Raw genomic sequence first — 22,311 nt, 5'->3', positions numbered from 1 at the left:
AAGAGCTTTGAGATTTCTGAAATCACATCTCTGTGGAGGATTGGGTGAGAGTCATGAGATATGAATTCCCAGCTGAATATAAAGAATTGTGTAAATATCCTTTATGTGACAATATGAAATAAAAATGTGATCTTAATTATTCAGTTCAGTTCAGTTCAGTTCAGTCGCTCAGTCGTGTCCGACTCTTTGCGACGCCATGAATCGCAGCACGCCAGTCCTCCCTGTCCATCACCAACTCCCGGAGTTCACTCACACTCGTGTCCATTGAGTCAGTGATGCCATCCAGCCATCTCATCCTCTTTTGTCCCCTTCTCCTGCCCCTGATCCCTCCCAGCATCAGAGGGGTAATATTTAAAGATATGCTATACTACAAATAAGTTTTGTTACATCCAGGAACGCAATCCTGTATTAATTAGACTTTCCCCATCATCTCTCCATATATTGTATATTAATTAATGTTTATTGAGTTGAATTCAGTGATTCCGTATTTCTGGAAAGCAGACTTCTCATTAATAATGTACTGGTTTGTGTAGTTACATTATTTTTAATATACGGTAATAAGTTATTCCTTCTCAACTCTGTCACTTTGGAAGGTGATTTTATTTTATTTGTTTTGGTGCATTTCTCCTTGAAAACTGAATTAAAGGATCTTTTCACTTGTAGGAAATGATGAATGTTCATGACCATTATCAGAAAATGAAACATGTAATTTCAGCTGACAAATCCAATCCAGAAAAATCCATCAACTTGATAAAAGATGATTTTTTTGAGAATATCAAGAACATAGTTTTGGAGCATCAGCAGTGGCACAAAGACAGAAAGGTTTGTAACTGATACGTTACCTTTGCATTTGCATCGTACATGACTGGCTGGACATGGGTGAGGGTGTTGAGAGGCAGCCTCGTTTAGTGGCTACCTCCTGTGAAATGAAGATCTGGAGGGCTTAATTTCTTCAGTTTCAGCTTTACCAGTTATTAGCTAGGTGATGTTATTTAACCTTACAGATGGGTTTTATATGTAATAATATTATATAATTATAATTGCAACTATATAATATATAGTTAAATAATATCCATTTAATATATATGTACACACTATGTAGTATACATAATTATAGGGAAATAAATAATCTTGGTGTACCATGGATTTAGTACAATCTTTATAATTTAGCATTTTCTGGAGGTTGCACACAGGCCGTTTTTAAGCCAAATCCTACACATAACTTTTTTTTTCTTTATATAGCGTTGTTCCTAATGTTTTAAAAACTTGAACTAATTACCAACATTTAAGTATTTGTGGTCTTAAGATTCCAGACATCTGACTTCCCTTAAAGGTGAGAGGTTTGGTTATACCGGTCCTGCTTTGCTGCATGGCAGCGGACAGCTAGACTTCATGGTGGCTTCTCCCATTGTGACAGAGCGCATGCCCTCTGTTCACCAATGCTCTACCTGCCTTGGTTTAACTGTTTACAAATCTCATCAATGCATATCTTCCATTTAGTTTTCTGACCCAAATGCTGATGCTAGAGCTGCCCATATTCCATGTTAGTCTTTTCAGCTAGAGAAACTTTAACTCTGGAAACCTGAAGGTCAGCCTTGCTAAGTTTCCCTTTGAAACCACTACTCCATCTAATTTTACTAAATACTTCTAGGAAAAAGATAAAAGAAAAAAACAAGTAATTTATTACTTACTGTGTTTGATAATGTGTTAATGTTTTCACAAATGCTAGAAAGGCATTTTTATGTGTTATCTTTCATCATTATGTGTTATATATCAGAGAGATTTGTTGCTACTTTTGGCTTATATAAAGGATAATGGCTCAAAACTCAATTTTATAAAAGATGAACAAGGAAAGTGATGAGATGACAGCCTTGGGAAGAAGGAAATAATTTGCTTCCTCTATGGACATTTATTTTAATGTTTGACTACTTTAAGTGCTACAAATGGGTTGCACAGATGACCTAGGCACTTATGTAAACATCTTTTGTAGCACTCTCGTAATAACTCATTTTAATGATCATGACTAAGACCTTTGAAAACCTGAAGGAAAGGAGAATAAACCAGTTTTGTCACTACCACATAAATCTGCATATTATCTTTCATTAGGATTAATTTTTATTGATTTTGTAATTCTAATGAAACCTAACCATGATCTTAATGTCTGGTGGTGAGCCATGTTTCAATACTTGTGAAATATTCTTTTAGTTTTTCAGTAATTAAGTAAATGATTTCCATTGTTCTGAAAATAATTTTCAGTTAATTTTTAGTTGGTTTGAATTGTAAATGTGTAAATATAACTTACTTTATCCTTTAGAAACCACCCTTAAAACTGAAAGTTAAAGGAGGAGAAGAAGAGAGTGAGAGAAATTCACAACAATCAGAGGTCAGAAAAATTCATTATATGATTGCTTACGGGACAAAGGTTTGGTTAGCTTCTTTTCATTTTATGTGTGGCTGTGATTCTGTGTATTGACCATAACATCCTATGGTCAATACTACAATATTAATACATACATTTGAAAATTCTGAAGGCAATGGCAACCCACTCCAGTACTCTTGCCTGGAAAATCCCATGGACGGAGGAGCCTGGTGGGTGCAGTCCATGGGGTCGCTAAGAGTCGGACATGACTGAGCGACTTCACTTTCACTTTTTACTTTCATGCATTGGAGAAGGAAATGGCAACTCACTCCAGTGTTCTTGCCTGGAGAATCCCAGGGACGCAGGGGAGCCTGGTGGGCTGCCGTCTATGGGGTCGCACAGAGTTGGACACGACTGAAGCGACTTAGCAGCAGTCTGTTCTTTACTGGAAACCTTGTGAAAGACTGCATCAGGTATAGACTGGGCATGAGAATGTTCCCCGTTTTCAGCGGGAAAGGGGATGGATGGTGGTGGAAGGTGCCCTCAGTCCTTGCAGGAGCAGAGGAAGACTGCTGTAATGCCACGTCTTTCCTCCCTGCTTGTCAGTCTCTCACCTAGTGTACAGCTTAAGCTGCTATTCACTGCTTTCTGCCTTCACGGTTTTCATCCATCTTAGTGGATGAGGCAAAGAGCCATCTTTGGGCATAGGCAGATGAAGAGGGAGTGGCATAGTCACCAGGGCTAAGGGCTTTCATTCTTACCCTTTTTAAATCTTGAATGAAAACAATCAGTAGCCGTGGGGTTGTTATCATGCCCCCTGTTAGAAACTGATGCGTGTCTATGTGTCTTTACTTAATATGTGTCCAATAAATGTTAGTTTCTTTTACCCTACTGTCTGTTTTGAGTCTTATTTCTGGTAAAAAAAAAAAAAAAAAACTTAATTATTCATAATTTTACTTAATGTTTGTGTGTTTTAACTTTTTCCCCTTCCGGTTTGTTTTTACTTCCAGAGATGTGAAAGGGCAGAATCATTAGCGAAAATAAAATCAAAGGCCTTTTCAGTTGTTGTTCAGGTAAGTTATTTATTTAATAACTAATAACTTTAGAAATTTACTTGATGCTCTTTTAATCACATCTTTATTTTTTCATCAGAGTAACACTTCTGCATAATTTTAAAAATCTAATAATACTGTGTAGCTTATACAGTTCGGTAGTCCTGCTCCGCCACTTCTTGCCCCTGGACTTCTGATCTCAAAAGGCAGCTATCTTCACCTTTTTCTCTCTTTTTTTTTTTTTTTCCTGGTATTCACCTGGAATTTTGATGCCATTGTTCTTTATTAATAGTCTTCCAGCTTCTAGTATTCCTAATTATGAAAGGTTTTAGAATTTTATCTTTATCCCCAGAACTCTGGATTTTCATGATAATGTCCCTTGGTGTAGGTCTTTTTTTTCACCAATGCCCTGGGCTCTTATGATTGAGGTCCTTTTGATCTGATAGCCTTCAGTTCTGAGAGATTTCTCTATAAATGCGTCTCTGATCAAATTCTTTGCTGCAGTTTTGCTTTTTTATTTTCTGGAACTTTTATTTTCTTCTTCTTTGTTTTTATCTATTTTCAGAGAGCTTTCTTTATCTTCTGAACTATTATAATGGATTTTTTTATTTCTGCTGACATTTTTCCATTACTAAGATTTTTTTTCTTTTCTCTGAATCTGTTATTAATTAAAAAATGGATTTCTTATATTTTCCCCCCCTGGGTGCAATATGTTTATCTGTTTGAGGATGTTAATTACAGTTTTTTGAAGTTTCTTCCTTTTCCCCCAGAGTTCTTATTTTTGTTTATTCTGTTCTCTGTCTTTCATTTTGGTGACTTTTTGCAAACATTTGAAGATCTTGAGATCATATTTAAGAGTGGTCATATAGAGATACCGTGGTAGCTCAGTCAGTAAAGAAACTGCCTGCAGGTGCAGAAGACCTGGGTTCAATCCCTGGGGTCAGGAAGATCCCCTGGAGAAGGAAATGGCAACCCACTCCAGTATTCTTGCCTGGAAAGCCCCATGGACAGAGGAGCCTGGTGGGTTACAGTCCATGGGGTTGCACGAGTCGGACACAACTTAGTTACTAAACCACCATATAGAGATATATAGCTTTTTAGCTATAGATAGCCTTAGCACCGTATAGCCTTAGCACCATATAGCCTTTAGCACCATATAGCCTTTTAGCCTCCATGTTTTTCTTAGATCTAGCCATTTTTATCAGAGAGCAAGCTGAGGGAGGATTATAGTAAATAAGCCCAGCTGGCAGTGTTTTGGGTGCCTACAGAGAATCCATTGACAAGCTCACCATTCATTCCTTCCAGAGACTTCAACACCCCTGCTTCCAGTAAGAGGCTTTACCCCTTCCTTAGCTTTTCTAGTGCCGTCAAAAGCCTTCAGCTGCTCTGGCTTAGCCTCTCCAGAGAGCTCACCTGTTTTGTACAGGAAGAGGTCAGTTGTTCAGCTTTGAGGCTGGAAAATGGGATACTATTCCTTCTGTAGATTTTTCACATATCTACAGATTTTTTAATGACCCCAGTTCCAGATCCACTTGGACCAGCTTTCCTTGCTCACCTTTCTTCATTCTAAGTCAGCCATCACTTTTCTGCCTCCAGAGTGGTGGTGTTTTGTTTACAGCTATGTTGTTTCCTATTATCTCCACTTTGTGAGTTCATTCATTTTTATTTCTCTCTAATTTTAGTGGGGTTTCAGGAAGGAGCACTGATAAACTTACGTGCATCATCTCATATTTTTTCCTGGGTTTTTTTCATGAATCTGAGAGTATCTTTACTCTGTGCGAAACTACTATAATTCTCTGGTTGTTGAAATAAAAAGGACTAAGTGAAAAAACTGAAAGTAACTGTAGATTAGTAAAGTGTTATCAATTTGCTTTACTGCAGTTTTGAATGAAACCATCAAGATAAGAAATTAATTATTCCAAATTCTTTTAAACCAGAACTATTTCCATATTATATAGGCTAGTTGTTGCTAATTTCTTAAGATATTATGAAACACTTTAAAAATTATTAAATAAGTAAATTATAATCCCCATAAATTTTTACAAGAATGTGTCATTGCATGGTTGTGATTTTTTTAAATTATTGAGGTACAATTAACATGTAGTGCAAGGTCGCTTTTAAACTGTTGATAATACATGTACCACATAGATGACATGACTGAAAACTGTGTTAGTTAGGGCTCTGCTCAAGCAAGTAAGGGAATTTATTGACTGATGTAACTAAAAAGTCCTAGGACTCTACCTCTATTTCTCATCTCTTACATTGCTTCCACTATCTTCAAGTGCTATTCATGACAACTTCAGCCTTCCCAGCTTTCGGTTCAGTAGAAAGGGAGAATTTTCCTTTCTAATAGTTAAACAGATTTCAAAAATTGAGTTTTATCAGCTATGGCAGATCACACGCCCATCCCCTGGTGGCCTTAGGGATGTGAGCCTTATTTTGACTAGATTGGGGCCACATGACCGTATGGAGAGCCAGGCATAAAGTAGTTTCACTTGAAATACGTGGTGCTAACAAAGGAAAATAAAATGTTTTTAGAAGAAAAGGAGAATAGGTTGTTAGCTGGGAAGAATTTACTTGCCCTTTTTACCTCCACTTCCAACCATGCATCTACAACAGTTTAACCCAATAAGGAAATTTTAACCCAATTTGAATAGCTGATGATGACAGCTGCAGGGACCTCTTCCTGTTATAAAGATAAAAGGGTATATACACTTGTGACAAATATTAAGCCAGCAAGTATCATGGTAAAGTACTTTATGATAAGTATTCCTGTAAATTTTCCCTCATCTTTGTCTCTCTGCTTTGTCATTCCCTCAATGACCTGTTGTTCAGTTGCCCAGTCATGTCCGACTCTTTGCAACCACGTGGACTGCAGCACCTCAGACTTCCCTGTCCCTCACCATCTCCTAGAGTTTGCCCAAGTTCGTGTTCATTGTATCGGTCATGCCCTCCAGCCATCTCGTCCTCTGATGCTCTCTTCTCCTTCTGCCCTCAATATTTCCCAGCATCAGGGACTTTTCCAGTGAGTCGTCTGTTCACATCAGATGACCAAAGGACTGGAGCTTCAGGTTCATCATCAGTCCTTCTGGTGGATATTCAGTGTTGATCTCCCTTAAGATTGACTGGTTTGATCTCCTTGCTGTCCAGGGGATTCTCAGGAGTTGTCTCTAGCACCGCAGTTCAAAGACATCAATTCTTTGGTGTTCTGCCTTCTTTATGGTCCAGCTCTCACAGCCATACATGACCACTGGGAAGACCTATAGCCCTGACTATACGGACCTTTGTCGGCAGAGTAATGTCTCTGCTTTCAACACACTGTCTAGGCCTGTCATCGCTTTCCTGCCAAGAAGCAGTCGTCTTCTGATTTTGTGGCCGCAGTCACCGTCCACAATGACTTTGGAATCCAAGAAGAGGGAGTCTGTCACTCCTTCCACTTTTTCCCCGTCTATTTGCCATGCAGTAATGTTTTGCCATTCCCTAAATGACATATTGTTGGATTCATTTTGTGATTCATTGTGATTAATTAGATTTCTAACTGTTTAGGCATCGAAGTCAAGAAGGCACCGTCAGGTCAAAGTTGACTTTTCTGATTCTGAATCCGGCCAAGTACAAACCAAAACAACTAGGAATAGAAGAAACAAAGAAACGTTGAAACCAGCAGGAAGGAAAGTGTCTTCCAGAGACAGAGGTACCTCTTGAGAACCTTAAAAAGGGAGAATGGGTCTTAGGTACTGTCTTCCCTCACCATGTTTTCTTTATTAAAAAGCATTAGATACTTGTTTAAGAACCTTGTGAGATTAATATTAAAAATAAATTATCTTAGATTCTTGGAATCTTACTACTGAAAGGGACCCTAGAAGTCATAAAATTGGTCATTGCATAGATGATAAAAATTTAGGCCCATACAGATTAAATGACTTGTCCAAGTGATATGGTTAGTTATAGAATCAGTTTAGAATTATCCACATTATACTTCATTAGTACTTTTTGTGTGTGAATCAAATTTACATGCAGAATAAGTTATGATAAGTAGCACATTCTATAAACCATATTTTCCATTAGCTGTACTAACTAAGCTGTACCTGCTTTTCTTTTGAAATAGTTTATCTATAAAGTTAACTTTGCTGTTTGGTTTTTAAAAACGTGAATTCGTGTACTCAAGTAGTTTAATTTTTAAGCACTGCACAAATATATTCACCATACATAAAGTTGGAATCTGATTAGCAGGCTCAAGGGAAAAAAAGTATTAGAAACATACTAAATATTTAGTGCCTGATATAAGAAGCACATAGAAAGCCACTGCAGCAGTATATGAAGATATGTTAATAGCCTTTTAGCATGTTTTTTTCCTGTATTGAGATAGTAGAGGGAGAATAATTAAAGTTTAGTATCTGTAATATAGTCTAGGTATGATAAGTTCCATCAATTAATGCATGAAGTGCTTTGAGAATTCAGAGGCGGAGATACTGCATTTGTTAAGGATAATTAAGAAATACTTCCGAAGGAGAATTTTTTTTTTAGTTTTTTTTACAGGACTAGCATGTATTATGAAGAAAGCTGTTAGGCCAGTCTCATAAGTATTAATGAAAAAATTCTAAGTTATATGTATCAAAAGGATCTCAGATACAGAGACAGCAAAAGAGACACAGATGTATAGAACAGACTTTTGGACTCTGTGGGAGAGGGAGAGGGTGGGATGATTTGGGAGAATGGCACTGAAACATGTAGATAAAAAAAAAAAGAACAGCTTGACTATACATTCATTCTATGATGCAGGGATGGTGCAGTTAGGAATCGATCAATATGATTTGCTGTGTAAATAGGTTAAAGGGGAAAATGTGAATTCATTTTAATAGTTACCCAAGAAAACATTTGATTAAATCTAGCATCCATTCTTGATTTTAAAAAATATTCTCTAGCTGTTGGGAGTCAACAGACTTTCTGTAAAGGGCCAGATAGTAAATATTTTAGAGCTAAGTGGAACTTTCATACATTTTTTGTGGGAATTCAGAATGGTATAGTCACTCTGGAAGACTGGCAGTTTCTCATAAAGTTAAACATATACTAACCATATAACACAGCAGTCCCACTCCTTGATATTTATCCAAGAGAAATACATTCACACAAACATTTGTATATGTAAGTTTATAGCAGTTTCATTCAAATTACAAAAGATTGCAATCAGCCTAAATGTTTTCAGCTGGACATTATGTAAACAAACGTGATATGCCATACAGTTGAATACTACTCAGGAATAAAAGAACTATTGATACATCTAATAACACAGATAAATCTCAGTGTACTATGCTAAGTGAAAGAAGTGAGACACAAGAAAAGCTATATACAGTATGGCTCCATTTATAAGATATTCTGGAAAAGGTGAATCTACAGGGACATAAAAACGATTGTTGATTCCTCGGAAGTGGGGGTGGAGAGAAGTGATGACTGCAAAAGGGCACGAAGGAAAGTTTTGGTGTGTTGATCTGTTCTGTAGTTTGATCGCAGTGGTGCTTGCGTGACTGTGTTTATCTAAACTCCTAGATCTGTACTACCTTAAAAATGGTGAATTTTATTATGTACTAATTCAAATCAAAGCAGAGGACATGAGGTAAAGATGGATTCATTTGATTATACTTAACTTTTGGTAGATTTGATTGCTTTTTGTAAGGTGTCAGCAAAGATACTTAGTTTTAGAAGCCTGCACAGGCAGTTTTTATTAATAGTTGATCTTATTTCATTTACGTGCAGCAGAGAGGTCAAGCTACTTTCTTAACATCGGGAAAACAATTTTTTTTTTTTTGGAGAGAATGCTTCTTTATTTCAGAAAGACATCAATTTTCAGATCAAAACAATTAGTTTCTTGGTTTCTCTTTCTCTCAACCAGCCTTCAAAGAGACCACACCAAAGGAGAGTCCATTTTAAGCAAATTAAGCTTTAGGATGCATACCTAGTAGATCTCACTGAAACCTCACCAAAATAAAATTTAAAAACAGTTTTGTACATAAGCTATTCAAGATTTCTCCAGTACTAGTTGCTGGAAAGCACAGTGAGATGGCACTTTGTAGAGACAGCAGCTTCAGACCTAGAAAAGTGGGAAGAGATAGTTAGATCAGTGGCAAAACGTAATCTTCTTTCCTTTCAGGAAAACAGTTTTTTTATGCAGTTGAAGAGCAAAGAAAGTACAGTAAAATGTACTTTAAGATCTTTAATTATAACTCAACTATTCCAGCTACTATGGTAGCTCAGAAGGTGGTATAAATATTTTGAAGCAGAGGTAATTTGTTATTCTTCACCTTAATAAAGATTCAAGTGGTTACTAAAAAGATTTTCTTTAATCAAACAGTCCATTAAAGTAGAAAAGTATTTTTGATTTCTAGGGATTTGTCCAAGTAACAAAAACACACAGGACATTCATTGTAGGATTATTTGAAATGGCAAAGACTGTTAACAGCTCAAATGTATAACATTGAAAAATTGGGTACATAAAATTTTTGTCCATATAAAGGAATATTTTGCTGTTCCTAAAAAGCTGGAGAAAGTTTTCTGTATACTGACATGAAAATATGTCCAAAAAATATTGATACATTGCTTAGTGAAAATGTTTTTTTAAAGAAGAGTATGATTCATTTGTTAATAAATACATTTGTAGACACAAAGCTACTGTAATATGAAATAGATAAACAACAAGGTCCTGCTGTATAGCACAGGAAAGCATATTCAATATCTTATAATAAAGTATAATAGAAAAGAACCTGAAAAAGAGTAATATGTATAATCAAGTAATCAAGGCTTCCCTGATGGCTCAGATGGTAAAGAATCTGCCTGCAATGTAGGAGACTCGGGTTTGATCCCTGGGTCAGGAAGATCCCCTAGAAAAGGGAATGGCTACCTACTCCAGTATTCTTGTTTAGAGAATTCCATGGACAGAAGAGCCTAGCAGGCTGTGTAGTCCATGGAGTCGCAGAGTTGGACACAACTGAGCAACAACACTATACACACACACACACACACACACACACATATATATATGTATAAACTAAATCACTTTTTCTACATTAGAAACTACATTGTAAGTGAACTATACTTTAATAAAAAGTATGTAGACAGAAGTTTTATATATATATATACATCTTTGAAGAAAACTAGATGCATAGAACAGAGGTTAATTCTCAGGGATGGGATCATGGAAATTTCTAAGTCCATAAATTTCCATAATGTTTGACTTTTAGATGATAACCATGTTTAGTAATCAGGAAAAATCCAAAGATTAAAAAGCAAACAAATGTAAAATAATTCCTTAGACTAAAACAAGATTGACATGAAAAAAGGCAAGGTGGTTGGAAGTACAGGATAGGAAGTTTCCATTTTATGTGGATTGTGACTGCTATATTGAAGAGTTACTGTTAATATAGAAAAATATGTTGAGAATTGGATTGTGACCAGGCCTGAAGTGTGGAACCAAGAAATTTGGACTTCATTTAGCAGGCAGAAGGGAGTCTTGTGAGACTGCTGAGCAAGCAAGTGGCATGACCAATTTTAAGAAGATCAGTCTGGGAGTAGTGTGGTAGTTAGGTGGGAACAAACTGAAAATAGGAGCTCTAAGTAAAAGGCTGTTGAGGAGTAATGAGGATCTGGCCAGGTGGTTGTAGGAATTAGACAAGCAGACTGACAGTTAGAACCAGTGGCTATCTATAGGCAACCACATACAGAGGCTGGTGGAGACAGATGAGACAGGGACGCTTACAGCCTCAGCAGCCAGGGGAATGTCGGTGACTTAAACAGAGTAAGGATCACAGGATGAAGATTTCATTTGGGGGAAAAATTTGCTGCAGTCTGCCTTTCCAGACTCAATTCTTGTAAAGGGTGTCTAGTGCATAAATAGGTGCTCATGTATATTGATTGGATTTACCCACTCTGTATTACTTAAGCTTTAGCTATACCTGTTCACCATTCCTAGAACATAACACGCAGGCTTCTGGAAGAACGTCAGTTAATAGTAATGGTGATATATGATGGTGAAGATGATAACAACTATTGTTTATATAACACTCTTCCTTTTTAATTTTAAAAATTTTAATTTTTTTTAAACACCAAAACATTTTGTATTGGGGTATAGCCAGTCAACAGTGTTGTGATAGTTTCAGGTGAACTGGGAAGGGACTCAGACATACATGTACTATCCATTCTGTCCCAAACTCCACCGCTCATCCAGCCTGGCACATAAAATTGAGCAGAGTTCCATGTGCCATACAATCGGTTTTTGTTGGTTATCCATTTTAAATATAGCAGTGTAACACTTGGTAATGCTGAACTTTTCCCACGTCCAAGGTCACCTAACTAATATTTAGAGCTGATACTTGAATGGCAGTCTGCTTGAATCGAAGCCTGTGTCCTTAACTGCCATACTTGTTATCTCTTCAGTTCAGTTCAGTCGCTCAGTTGTGTCCGACTCTTTGCGACCCCATGAATTGCAGCACGCCAGGCCTCCCTGTCCATCACCAGCTCCCGGAGTTCACTCACACTCACGTCCATCGAGTCCGTGATGCCATCCAGCCATCTCATCCTCTGTAGTCCCCTTCTCCTCCTGCCCCCAATCCCTCCCAGCATCGGAGTCTTTTCAAATGAGTCAACTCTTCGCATGAGGTGGCCAAAGTACTGGAGCTTCAGCTTTAGCATCAGTCCTTCCAAAGAAATCCCAGGGCTAATCTCCTTCAGAATGGACTGGTTGGATCACCTTGCAGTCCAAGGGACTCTCAGGAGTCTTCTCCAACACCAAATTCAAAAGCATCAATTCTTCGGCGCTCAGCCTTCTTCACAGACCACTCTCACATCCGTACATGACCACTGGAAAAACCATAGCCTTGACTAGACGGACCTTAGTCAGCAAAGTAATGTCTCTGCTTTTGAATATACTGTCTAGGTTGGTCATAACTTTTCTTCCAAGGAGTAAGCATCTTTTAACTTCATGGCTGCAGTCACCATCTGCAGTGATTTTGGAGCCCCAAAAAATGAAGTCTGACACTGTTTCTACTGTTGCCCCATCTATTTCCCATGAAGTGATGGGACCAGATGCCATGATCTTCGTTTTCTGAATGTTGAGTGTTATCTCTTAGGTAATTGGAAATGTGGCTCTGGAGCTCAGATTAGACATGCACTTAAGTAATTGTCATATCCTAGCTGTATGTCCTGTAATCATATGTGTTGAGATGGAGCAATAATCTGTGACTTATAATTGCATCCCATGTGATGAGCTTGGAGCAGAGGAAAACTATCAACCTGACACCCTCTAGGAAGTTAGTTTTGTGGATAATTAAGGTTAATGATTTAAATGTCAAAACTACTTTTTAAACAGTTAATTATTCTGGTTGATATCTTTCTAAAGCATACTATATGCTTCTGTATATGGTTCTTGTTTTCTACAGTGTGCATTTATCATTTTTACATGTCTTTTATGCTCTCCTACTTTCCTGAACAGTGTATCCTGAACATAATTTAGTTTTCACTTTATGATTCAGGGTTTTCATCATGAGCATATTCTTTTTACTGGATTTTGTAATATAGTAATCCTATCAGATATCTTGAGTTGATCATTATACTGTGGCTTCGGGATGCAGGATTGTTCTTGTTTTTCTGTCACATTTGTTGTGGTAGGTGTCTTTATGTTCTCAGTGTGCAAACAGCAGTTTCTTGTCCTTTTGCTGCTTCTTTAACTAGTGGGTTTTAAGAAGCAGGTTGGCTGTTCATTTCAGTTTTATGTAAAATAATTAGGTTTTGGATAAAGGCCTGAGGAACATACCGTGAGCTTTTATAGCGTTTATTTAATATGTTGACTCTGAGATAAACATCCTGAAGTTTTGTGTGTTCACTTCTTGGTTCCTAGCTGCATAACTGGATGAAGCATTTTATTTTGTTTTTAAGAGCTTTTGGAGAACATTGCCTTTCTTCTTTAAACTTATTCATTTAATGTAGAAATGATATCTAAAATGTAGTTAATCATCATGTGACTAGATGAAGGTTTTCCTGCACAGCTGACAGTTTTAAACTCAGAAATCCTTCCCTTGACATTGTTGCATAGATTCTCTTAGGTTATAAATGTGGGTTTGAAAAAATCATTAATAGTTGATATGGATGGACATGGCGCAAGATTGTTAAGAGTATTAGTAATTTGGGATAGATTGTACTGATTATAATCTTGGTTTGAATTGTGTTTAAAATGGAAGCTTTTTGCTAGTTAACTTCATCTAAACGCTGGGCTGGATGAAGCACAAGCTGAAATCAAGATTGCCGGGATAAAGATCAATAACCTCAGATATGCAGATGACACCACCCTTATGGCAGAAAGGGAAGAGGAACTAAAAAGCCTCTTGATGAAAGTGAAAGAGGAGAGTGAAAACGTTGGCTTAAAGCTCAACATTCAGAAAACGAAGATCACGGCATCTGGTCCCATCAGTTCATGGGAAATAGATGGGGAAACAGTGGAAACAGTATCAGACTTTATTTTTTGGGAATCCAAAATCACTGCAGATGGTAATTGCAGCCATGAAATTAAAAGACGCTTACTCCTTGGAAGGAAAGTTATGACCAACCTAGATAGCATATTCAAAAGCAGAGGTATCACTTTGCCAACAGAGGTCTGTCTAGTCAAGGCTATGGTTTTTCCTGTGGTCATGTATGGATGTGAGAGTTGGACTGTGAAGAAGGCTGAGCGCTGAAGAATTGATGCTTTTGAACTGTGGTGTTGGAGAAGACTCTTGAGAGTCCCTTGGACTGCAAAGAGATCCAACCAGTCCATTCTAAAGGAGATCAGTCCTGGGATTTCTTTGGAAGGACTGATGCTAAAGCTGAAACTCCAATACTTTGGCCACCTCATGCGAAGAGTTGACTCATTGGAAAAGACTCTGATGCTGGGAGGGATTGGGGGCAGGAGGAGAAGGGGACTACAGAGGATGAGATGGCTGGATGACATCACCGACTCGATGGACATGAATTTGAGTGAACTCCGGGAGATGGTGATGGACAGGGAGGCCTGGCGTGCTGCGATTCATGGGGTCGCAAAGAGTCGGACATGACTGAGCAACTGAACTGAACTGAGAGCAATCTCTTCATTCCATAAATCTGCATCCCATTAAGATGCCAGCATATGTGTGTTCAGAGCAGAAAGCTTAAACTCATTTTCCTTGAATTTGTTGCCTTCTGTACTGGCAGGTACTTAGTAACATATATACTCTGTGAAATACTGTGTTATAAAATACTTGAATCCATATTTGATTATTCACTGTTTATTGAGGCCCTCCTGTATGCCAGGCACTTTTCTAAGTGCTGGGGATACATCAACCTAAACAAAGCAGAATCTGTCCTTGTGAAGTTTACATTCTAGTGGGAAGAGGCAGGCTATAAAAACAAAGCAGAATCTGTCCTTGTGAAGTTTACATTCTAGTGGGAAGAGGCAGGCTATAAAGAGACAAATTACTACAGATAACAGGTGGAATAAGTGTTGTGGAGAAGGCAATGGCACCCCACTCCAGTACCCTTGCCTGGAAAATCCCATGGATGGAGGAGCCTGGTAGTCCATGGCGTCACAAAGAGTCGGACACGACTGAGCGACTTCACTAAGTGTTGTGGAGAAGAATCAGGAAGTATAAGAAATAAAGAGTGACTGTGTCAAGGGGTTGCCATGACCAGGAAATGATATGCTGAATGAGACCTGATATGACAATGGTATTTGATAATTTGATGAGGATAGTTCTTCACAAAACAGAAAGTTGGTATAGAAAACCTCCAATCTTAACTGTGTTTCTGAAGTTTGTGCACATTTTCCTTCTCTGTAATATGATCTTACAATTGTTTGTTAAATTAGTGAATAATGATCCTAAGGAGAACAGATTTTGTGTGTGTGCTTGTGTATGTGATAATTGCCTTATTTTCAGGTTGATTTATTTAATAATGGTTCTTGGACAGCATTCTGGTGTTCAGCAACCGATATAGAATATTTGTTATTAAGTCCATATCAGTCTTAAAAACAAAAGACTGTTAATGTTAGAATTACATTTGTGATTAACTTGAAGTAACACATGATTATTCTGTGGTGTCTGCAGATATAACCCATGCTGTGTATGATAAGGATTGAATCCTGTATCAGTGTTTGGCTAATTTTGTTTCTTCCATTTTCAAGAATTAGAGGTTATTTTCAAAACATAGGTGTAAATATATTAATACTTTAAAAAATGTTGTGTATTTTAAAATGCATATTTCTGTTCACCATTACAATTTTAGCTTTTAAACACCTAATATGTGCTAATATTGTCATAATTTGTATAAAATTTTTCTCAAAGATTAACATTCTTTGTTTTCATATAAAATTACTTGTTTATTTCCAGGTGACATGCAGAATGTACATATGGAAGATAAATCTTTAAGTCTGGGTATGCCTGTGGTTACAGAAGAGGATGAGGAGAATGAAAGTCTTAGTGAAACAGGTGCAGATGAAATTTTGTCAAAGTCCTTGTAGAGCATCAAGGTTTAGAACCCAGAAGAGCATGACAACTGTGTGTTCCTGTGATGTTTTTATCTTTGGTACAGTGGAGAATTTTACTGTTAATCATACCATTAATCCTGACACTTAAAAGTAAGTGATAATACAGTAAACGGATGGATATGGAGTGGCAGCGGTCAGTGGTCAGTGGAGAGGGAATACATTGTTATTAGTAAGTGAATATCTGTAATCATGAGGGTTTCTGAAATGTATTCCTAACACAGGGCAAAGTTCACAAAGTGAGTTACTGGATATAACTTAAAAAAATATTTTCTTGCTAAAAATTTCTCATTTCAAATTCTAGTAAATATAAAATTTTCACCTATGAGATGATGATTGTAACTAAATGGTAAATTGCACAATGTGAGTTAAAATAACTGTGCCTTTTTCTTTTGCTGTGGTTTTCATAATTTATAATACTTAAATAATAGTTTAAATAACCATCTCTAATAATAATTACAGTAACATAGAGAATAAGTCATATTTAGCTGGGTAGGCTTGATAATTGGTAATCCATCAGTGATAATGAATATAATAACATATCAAGAATCTGCCTAATAACTTTTCCATTTTGGTGCTGTATTCATTCAGCAAACAGTTATTGAGTGCCTATTACATTTAAAGTAGTTAGCTAGATATGGGAACATAAAGATACACAGTATAAGAGTTTTAAGAACTGTTTTATTTTGATCACAGTGAATAAATCTGAGGAGAGTGAGTGGGTCATAGTGGGCCTAAGGTACTATTTAATGAATCAGATCAGTCCAAGCTCCAAAGAACCTTATGGCTTAGTGTGAAAAAAAAAAAAACAAAAAAAACACGACCCAGTACGTTATGGTAAAGAGACACGGTACTATGGAACCATACGGAAGATAGACAAGAGAGTTATTTGTTCCTTCAGAAGTCTGAGTGCTTCTGTGATTTGCTTGTGTCAGCATAAAACAGTTCTTTATAATCCTATATAGTCCTGTATAGTTTCAGACTATAGTTGCTTTTTAGTTTTGTCTAGTGGCTTTTATGGCAAGTAAACAAACACATGTACACTTTTATGGCTACTTGGCAAGTCACATTCTAAAATCTATCAGAGTGTGAGTTTTTAAAATTTGGTTTTTATTAAATACATAAGCATATAATTTAATAATTAACAATTTTATCATACTGATTATAAGAAACCATGGACTTCTGACTCTGACTCCCATTTCTTATTCCCTGAAACAACCACTTTTAACTCTTTCATAATTATTTTGGTATTGACCTCCACGTTTCTAAATAGCACATTTATATTGTCACTTATTCATATTTCAGTTCTATGAATTATCTGTTGACTTTCCACACTGAGGAGGGCGAGGATTTAGTGTTCCTTAATGTAACAGGTGCACAACATAATGGATATTTCTCTGCACTACAAAGCGATCACCATGAGATATATATATATGTCTGGTTACCTCTGTCACCATGCCAAGATGTTACAGTATAATAATTTTATATATTCTTCACCTCCCAACCCAAACACATGATACTTCCTATCCCCCACCCTCCAAGTATAGTCATTATTTTAGTCACGTGAGTATTCAGCATTTATGAAACATTATTAGCAGCAGGGCCATCTAACATAATCTGTGATTCTCTCTTAATCTGAGCATTTATTGTTGGCCTTAGAGTTAATAATTTTTTTGCCTTATTGTTTCTTTATGTACTTATCACTAATTTATCCTCAGACTATTGCTCAATGTATAAGCCTTCCCCTTGAAACACTTGGACACATTAGGCATTTTATCACTGTCATCTTTTTAAGGAGGTCTCCACCAGGTCTCAGACTTGCTGTATATACTCTTGGCCTGATGCTGCTGCTTTCCAGGAATCTGTTTTCTTTTTCTTCTTAATTTTGTCTTTTTTTCTCATTCCTTTTTCTGTCATCTTTTAGTTTTCATTGATGGGGAATATTTCTTTCTTCTATGTCTTCCATAATTTTCATGTTTTGTATCTTCTGTTGTTTGCTTTGTTTTTAATAATCAGTGACTTTAGGCTCTCAACTGTTTCTAGATGGAGACTTAACTTGGGTATTGGTCACGGCATGTGCCATGGTAGCCAAAAAGATGTATGGTGCTAGTGTTTTGGGCCAGTGCTAGCAGAAAGTGACTGAGATGTCAACTGCTTTCCAACTGACGTCTTAGTCACTTTCTGTTAGCACTGGCCCAGATACTGTTCCAATCTGGCATACTGGGCCCATACTAACGATAGGGAGGGCATACCCATAGGAAACGACCTCCGAGTAGCTTATTATCAAGTAGCATTGAGGATGATTAGGATCTACATTAGTAAGACTACAACTGCAATGTGATTTTGAAGGGAAAAAATCATGTACATGTCAGGTTTAAGATTTCTGGTATCTTTGTTGTGAAGGTGTTCTTACTGTTATACCAACCTATAGAGTTTAATGTGTGTTATCAATTAAGTATTCTTTTTTAGATCTGACAGACGCCTTAATTTTTTGTCTTTAGAGTTCACTGCACCCAAGAGGAGAAGAAAACAGAGAACAAAAAGCTAGGCTTCCCACTCCAGTATCCTTGGACTTTCTTGGTAGCTCAGCTGGTAAAGAATCCACCTGCAAAGCGGGAGACCTTGGTTCGACCCCTGGGTTGGGAAGATGCCCTGAAGAAGGGAAAGGCTGCCCACTCTAGTATTCTGGCCTGGAGAATTCCATGGACTATATAGTCATGGGGTCGCAAAGAGTTGGACATGACTGAGCGACTTTGACCTACTCACTCACATGTAAATGGTTAGTTATTTTATTATATCTAAAGTTTGGTAACAGATTTGTTTATGGTGTATGTTAAATATTTTATATATTATGTTGTAAAGTGTGCTAAAGTTTTTGCTTTATTTGCTTTATTTTTTAATATTTGAGACTTACATGGTCAGTAGCTTATATGATTAATAACTTAGAAAGCTCAGTTTCTATCTCTGTAATCAATTAAGTATCCTTTGGTGCTTGTTTTAAAGCTCCCTTTGGCCTAACATGTCAGTTTGTATACATGCATGTTTGTGTATGTATAGATATATCTATGTATGTGTCCATTTATGCATATAATATGATTAATCAATACACTAGGTACAACATTTAAATACTGATTATTTCTAGTGAAACCTTTAAGAGTGGTAATATATATTTTAGAACATGTCTGTGGTACAGAAAGTTGGTACTCACAAAAAAATTCTGTAGCCTCGTGAATGGGCCTCTCTGTTAATTTCTCATTTGAGAGATTTAGATGGAGGTTGCTTCAGCCATACTGTTTGAATTGCTGCCAGTAGCAGGCCACCTCCACATCATGCGGCTGGCTCAGCCTGTCTTAAAGTTGATTATATTCCAGGTTGTTTTCCCATGTGGTATGTTCAGGAATTCTGTAAATGCCCTGTGAGTGAAAATAACTAATGCTAGCCCAGATGAAAATTTCATTTATTAGAATCTGTGCTATAATGTTAGCTGTGAAACAGAATTGTTTCCCTTGGCTGATTTCAGATTTTTCTGATAATTGATGATGGACAGTTTCTATGATGTGTATATTGGACAGAGCTTCTAGGGTTTAAATATTCTAGCATTGGGGCATGCAGAGATATGGATCCATTACCTGGCGACTCATATACCAGGTTATTTGCTAGGCTTTTTCTGATGATTAAACCTTACATTGTATAACCAAAACAGTGAGTTTCCCTGTTATTTTTTCACTACAGTACTTTTAAAAGGTATCATTTCATTTGTACAATGAAAAAACTACACCTGTGGATGATAAACGCCTTGCCCACACTCACAAAGTTAGTGATGCATCTAGGATACAGATACAGGGCTCTGGCTTATAATTTCAGAGTCAGTTTTATATAAGCCAACACCAGTGGAAATCCAGATGGACTGAAAGCAGTAAAATCCCACTTCAGATGGCTTAAACAGTAAGGAAAATTTATTTGAAACCAGTTGAGCTTCAGTGTGGGGTGGCTCTGGGTTATATAGTGTCTCAGTGTCATGATGGCTTCATTTACCCAGGTGTGGATCTTTAGGGAAAGCTTTATATCAGTGTAGAGAACTGTTCACCTGCTGGATTCCCAGACTCCAGCAGAGGGGCAGCCTTGCAAAGCAAGCCTTTTTAGGACAGTAGTCTCAGGCCTGCTCTGTTACCTCTAATGCATAGGTTCATTTCATTTTTCACTATTTCAAACAATGTTGCATTGATCTTTGTGTGTGTATCTTGACTCACTTACATTGGTGTTTCTGCTGGATCAATCTGATCTACACATGAATTTGTTGAACACTGTGCATATATAAAATTTTGGTAATTATGCCAAACTGAATTGTAAAAAGCCTGCCAACTTACATTCCTACTAACAGTATTTGCAAAGGACTCTTGGACTTCCCTGGTGGCTCAGATGGTAAAAAATCTGCCTGCAGTACAGGAGACCTGGGTTCAGTCACTGGATTACGAAGATCACCCTGGAGAAGGGAGTGGCTACCTGCGCCAGTATTCTTACCTGGAGAATTCCATGGATAGAGGAGCCTGGCAAACTAGTCCATGAATTTGCAAAGAGTCAGACATGACTGAGTGACTAACACTTTCTCCATTACGTTGATTATCAGTCTGTCAATTGAATACAGCAGAATCTTAAGAGCAGAAAATGTAGAAAGACAGATAAAATTGGAGTACAGAGTACATCATGTGAAATGCCAGGCTGAATAAAGCACAAGCTAGAATCAAGATTGCTAGAAGAAATACCAATAACCTCAGACATGCAGATGACACCACCCTTATGGTAGAAAGGGAAGAGGAACTAAAGAGCTTCTTGATGAAAGTGAGAGAGGAGAGTGAAGAAGCTGGCTTCAAACTCAACGTTTAAAAAACAAAGACCATGGCATCCAGTTCCATCACTTAATGGCAAATAGATGGGGAAACAATGGAAGTAGTGACAGACTTCATTTTCTTAGGCTCCAAAATCATTGTGGATGGTGACTGTCACCATGAAATTAAACGCTGCTTGTTCCCTGGAAGAAAGACTATGACAAACCTAGACAGTGTATTCAAAAGCAGAGACATCACTTTGTCAACCAAAGTCCATATAGTCAAAGCTATGGTTTTTCCAGTAGTCACGTACGGATGTGAGAGTTCGACCACAAAGAAGGCTGAGTGCCAAATACTTGATTCTTTCGAACTGTGGTGCAGAGAAGACTCTTGAGAGTCCCTGGACAGCAAGGAGATCAAACCAGTCAATCCTAAAGGAAATCAACCCTGCCTGAATATTCATTGGAAGGACTGATGCTGAAGCTGAAGCTCTAGTTCTTTGGCCACCAGATGCAAAGAGCCAACTCACTGGAAAATACCCTGATGCTGGGAAAGATTGAGGGCAGGAGGAGAAGTGGGTGTCAGAGGATGAGGTGATTGGATGGCATCACCAACTCAATGGACATGAGTTTGAGCAAACTCTGGGAGATAGTAAAGGACAGGGAAGCCTGGTGTGCTGCAGTCCATGGGGTCACAAAGAGCCAGACATGAATGAGCAACTGAACAGCAACAACAAGCCCATCCAAAATCCCATCTGGGTTTATAACCCTTTTCTCTTAATGCCTCAAATGTCCTAACTGTGAGTGGATGTATTTAAAATGAGGAAACATTCCCAATCTCCTTAACACCCAGTTAAAGTGCTTGTTTCCTGAGACAGACACAGTTGTACCATCTGCAAGTTGTTTTATACTGCCAAGGGAGAGATATGGAACCAGCTTTTAGGCAAAGATTTTGTCTTCTATAGGGATTTCCAGAATACTGATATAATTGTTGTTCAGCTTCTAAGTCATGTCCGAGTTTTTGAGATCCCTGAACTATAGCACGCCAGGCTTCCCTGCTCTTCATGATTTCTGTGAGTTTGCTCAAACTCCTGTCCATTGAATCAGTGATGCCATCCAACCATCTCATTCTCTGTTGCCCCCTCTCCTGCCCTCAGTCTTTGCCAGCATCAGGGTCTTTATCAGTGAGTTGGCTCTTTGTATCAGGTGGCCAAAGTATTGGAGCTTCAGCTTCAGCATCAGTCCTTCCAGTGAATATTCAGGGTTGATCTTCTTTAAGATTGACTGGTTTGATCTTGCTGTCCAAGGGACTCCCAAGAGTCTTCTCCAGCATCCTAATCTGAAAGCATCAATTGTCTGGCACTCAGCTTTCTTTATGGTCCAACTCTCACATCCTTACATGACTACTGGAAAAGCCATAGCTTTGACTATAATGGACCTTTGTCAACAAAGTGATGTTTCTGCTTTTGAATACCCTGTCCAGGTTTGCCATAGCTTTTCTTCCAAGGAGTAAGCGTCTTTTCATTTCATGGCTGCAGTC

At 37.7% G+C, this 22,311-nt stretch overlaps 1 protein-coding gene across 1 annotated transcript in view; it reads left to right on the top strand.

The window, feature by feature from the left end:
* The window catches only part of SNAPC1 (small nuclear RNA activating complex polypeptide 1), a 28,389-nt gene extending 8,743 nt beyond the window's left edge, over nucleotides 1–19,646 (top strand). Inside the window, exons 5-10 of the mRNA XM_040226315.1 lie at nucleotides 664–822; nucleotides 2,315–2,383; nucleotides 3,370–3,432; nucleotides 6,958–7,102; nucleotides 15,792–15,890; nucleotides 18,448–19,646. Of these exons, the coding sequence (XP_040082249.1) occupies nucleotides 664–822; nucleotides 2,315–2,383; nucleotides 3,370–3,432; nucleotides 6,958–7,102; nucleotides 15,792–15,890; nucleotides 18,448–18,494 (582 nt within the window). The 3' untranslated portion in view covers nucleotides 18,495–19,646. The remainder of the gene's footprint in view (nucleotides 1–663; nucleotides 823–2,314; nucleotides 2,384–3,369; nucleotides 3,433–6,957; nucleotides 7,103–15,791; nucleotides 15,891–18,447) is intronic.
* Nucleotides 19,647–22,311: the final 2,665 nt, after the last annotated feature.

This window comes from Oryx dammah, unplaced genomic scaffold, assembly GCF_014754425.2.
Source record: "Oryx dammah isolate SB20612 unplaced genomic scaffold, SCBI_Odam_1.1 HiC_scaffold_26, whole genome shotgun sequence".
In the NCBI taxonomy this organism is placed as follows: Eukaryota; Metazoa; Chordata; class Mammalia; order Artiodactyla; family Bovidae; genus Oryx; species Oryx dammah.
Note: the sequence above shows the minus strand (reverse complement) of the source record. Positions and strands in the feature narration are given on the sequence as shown.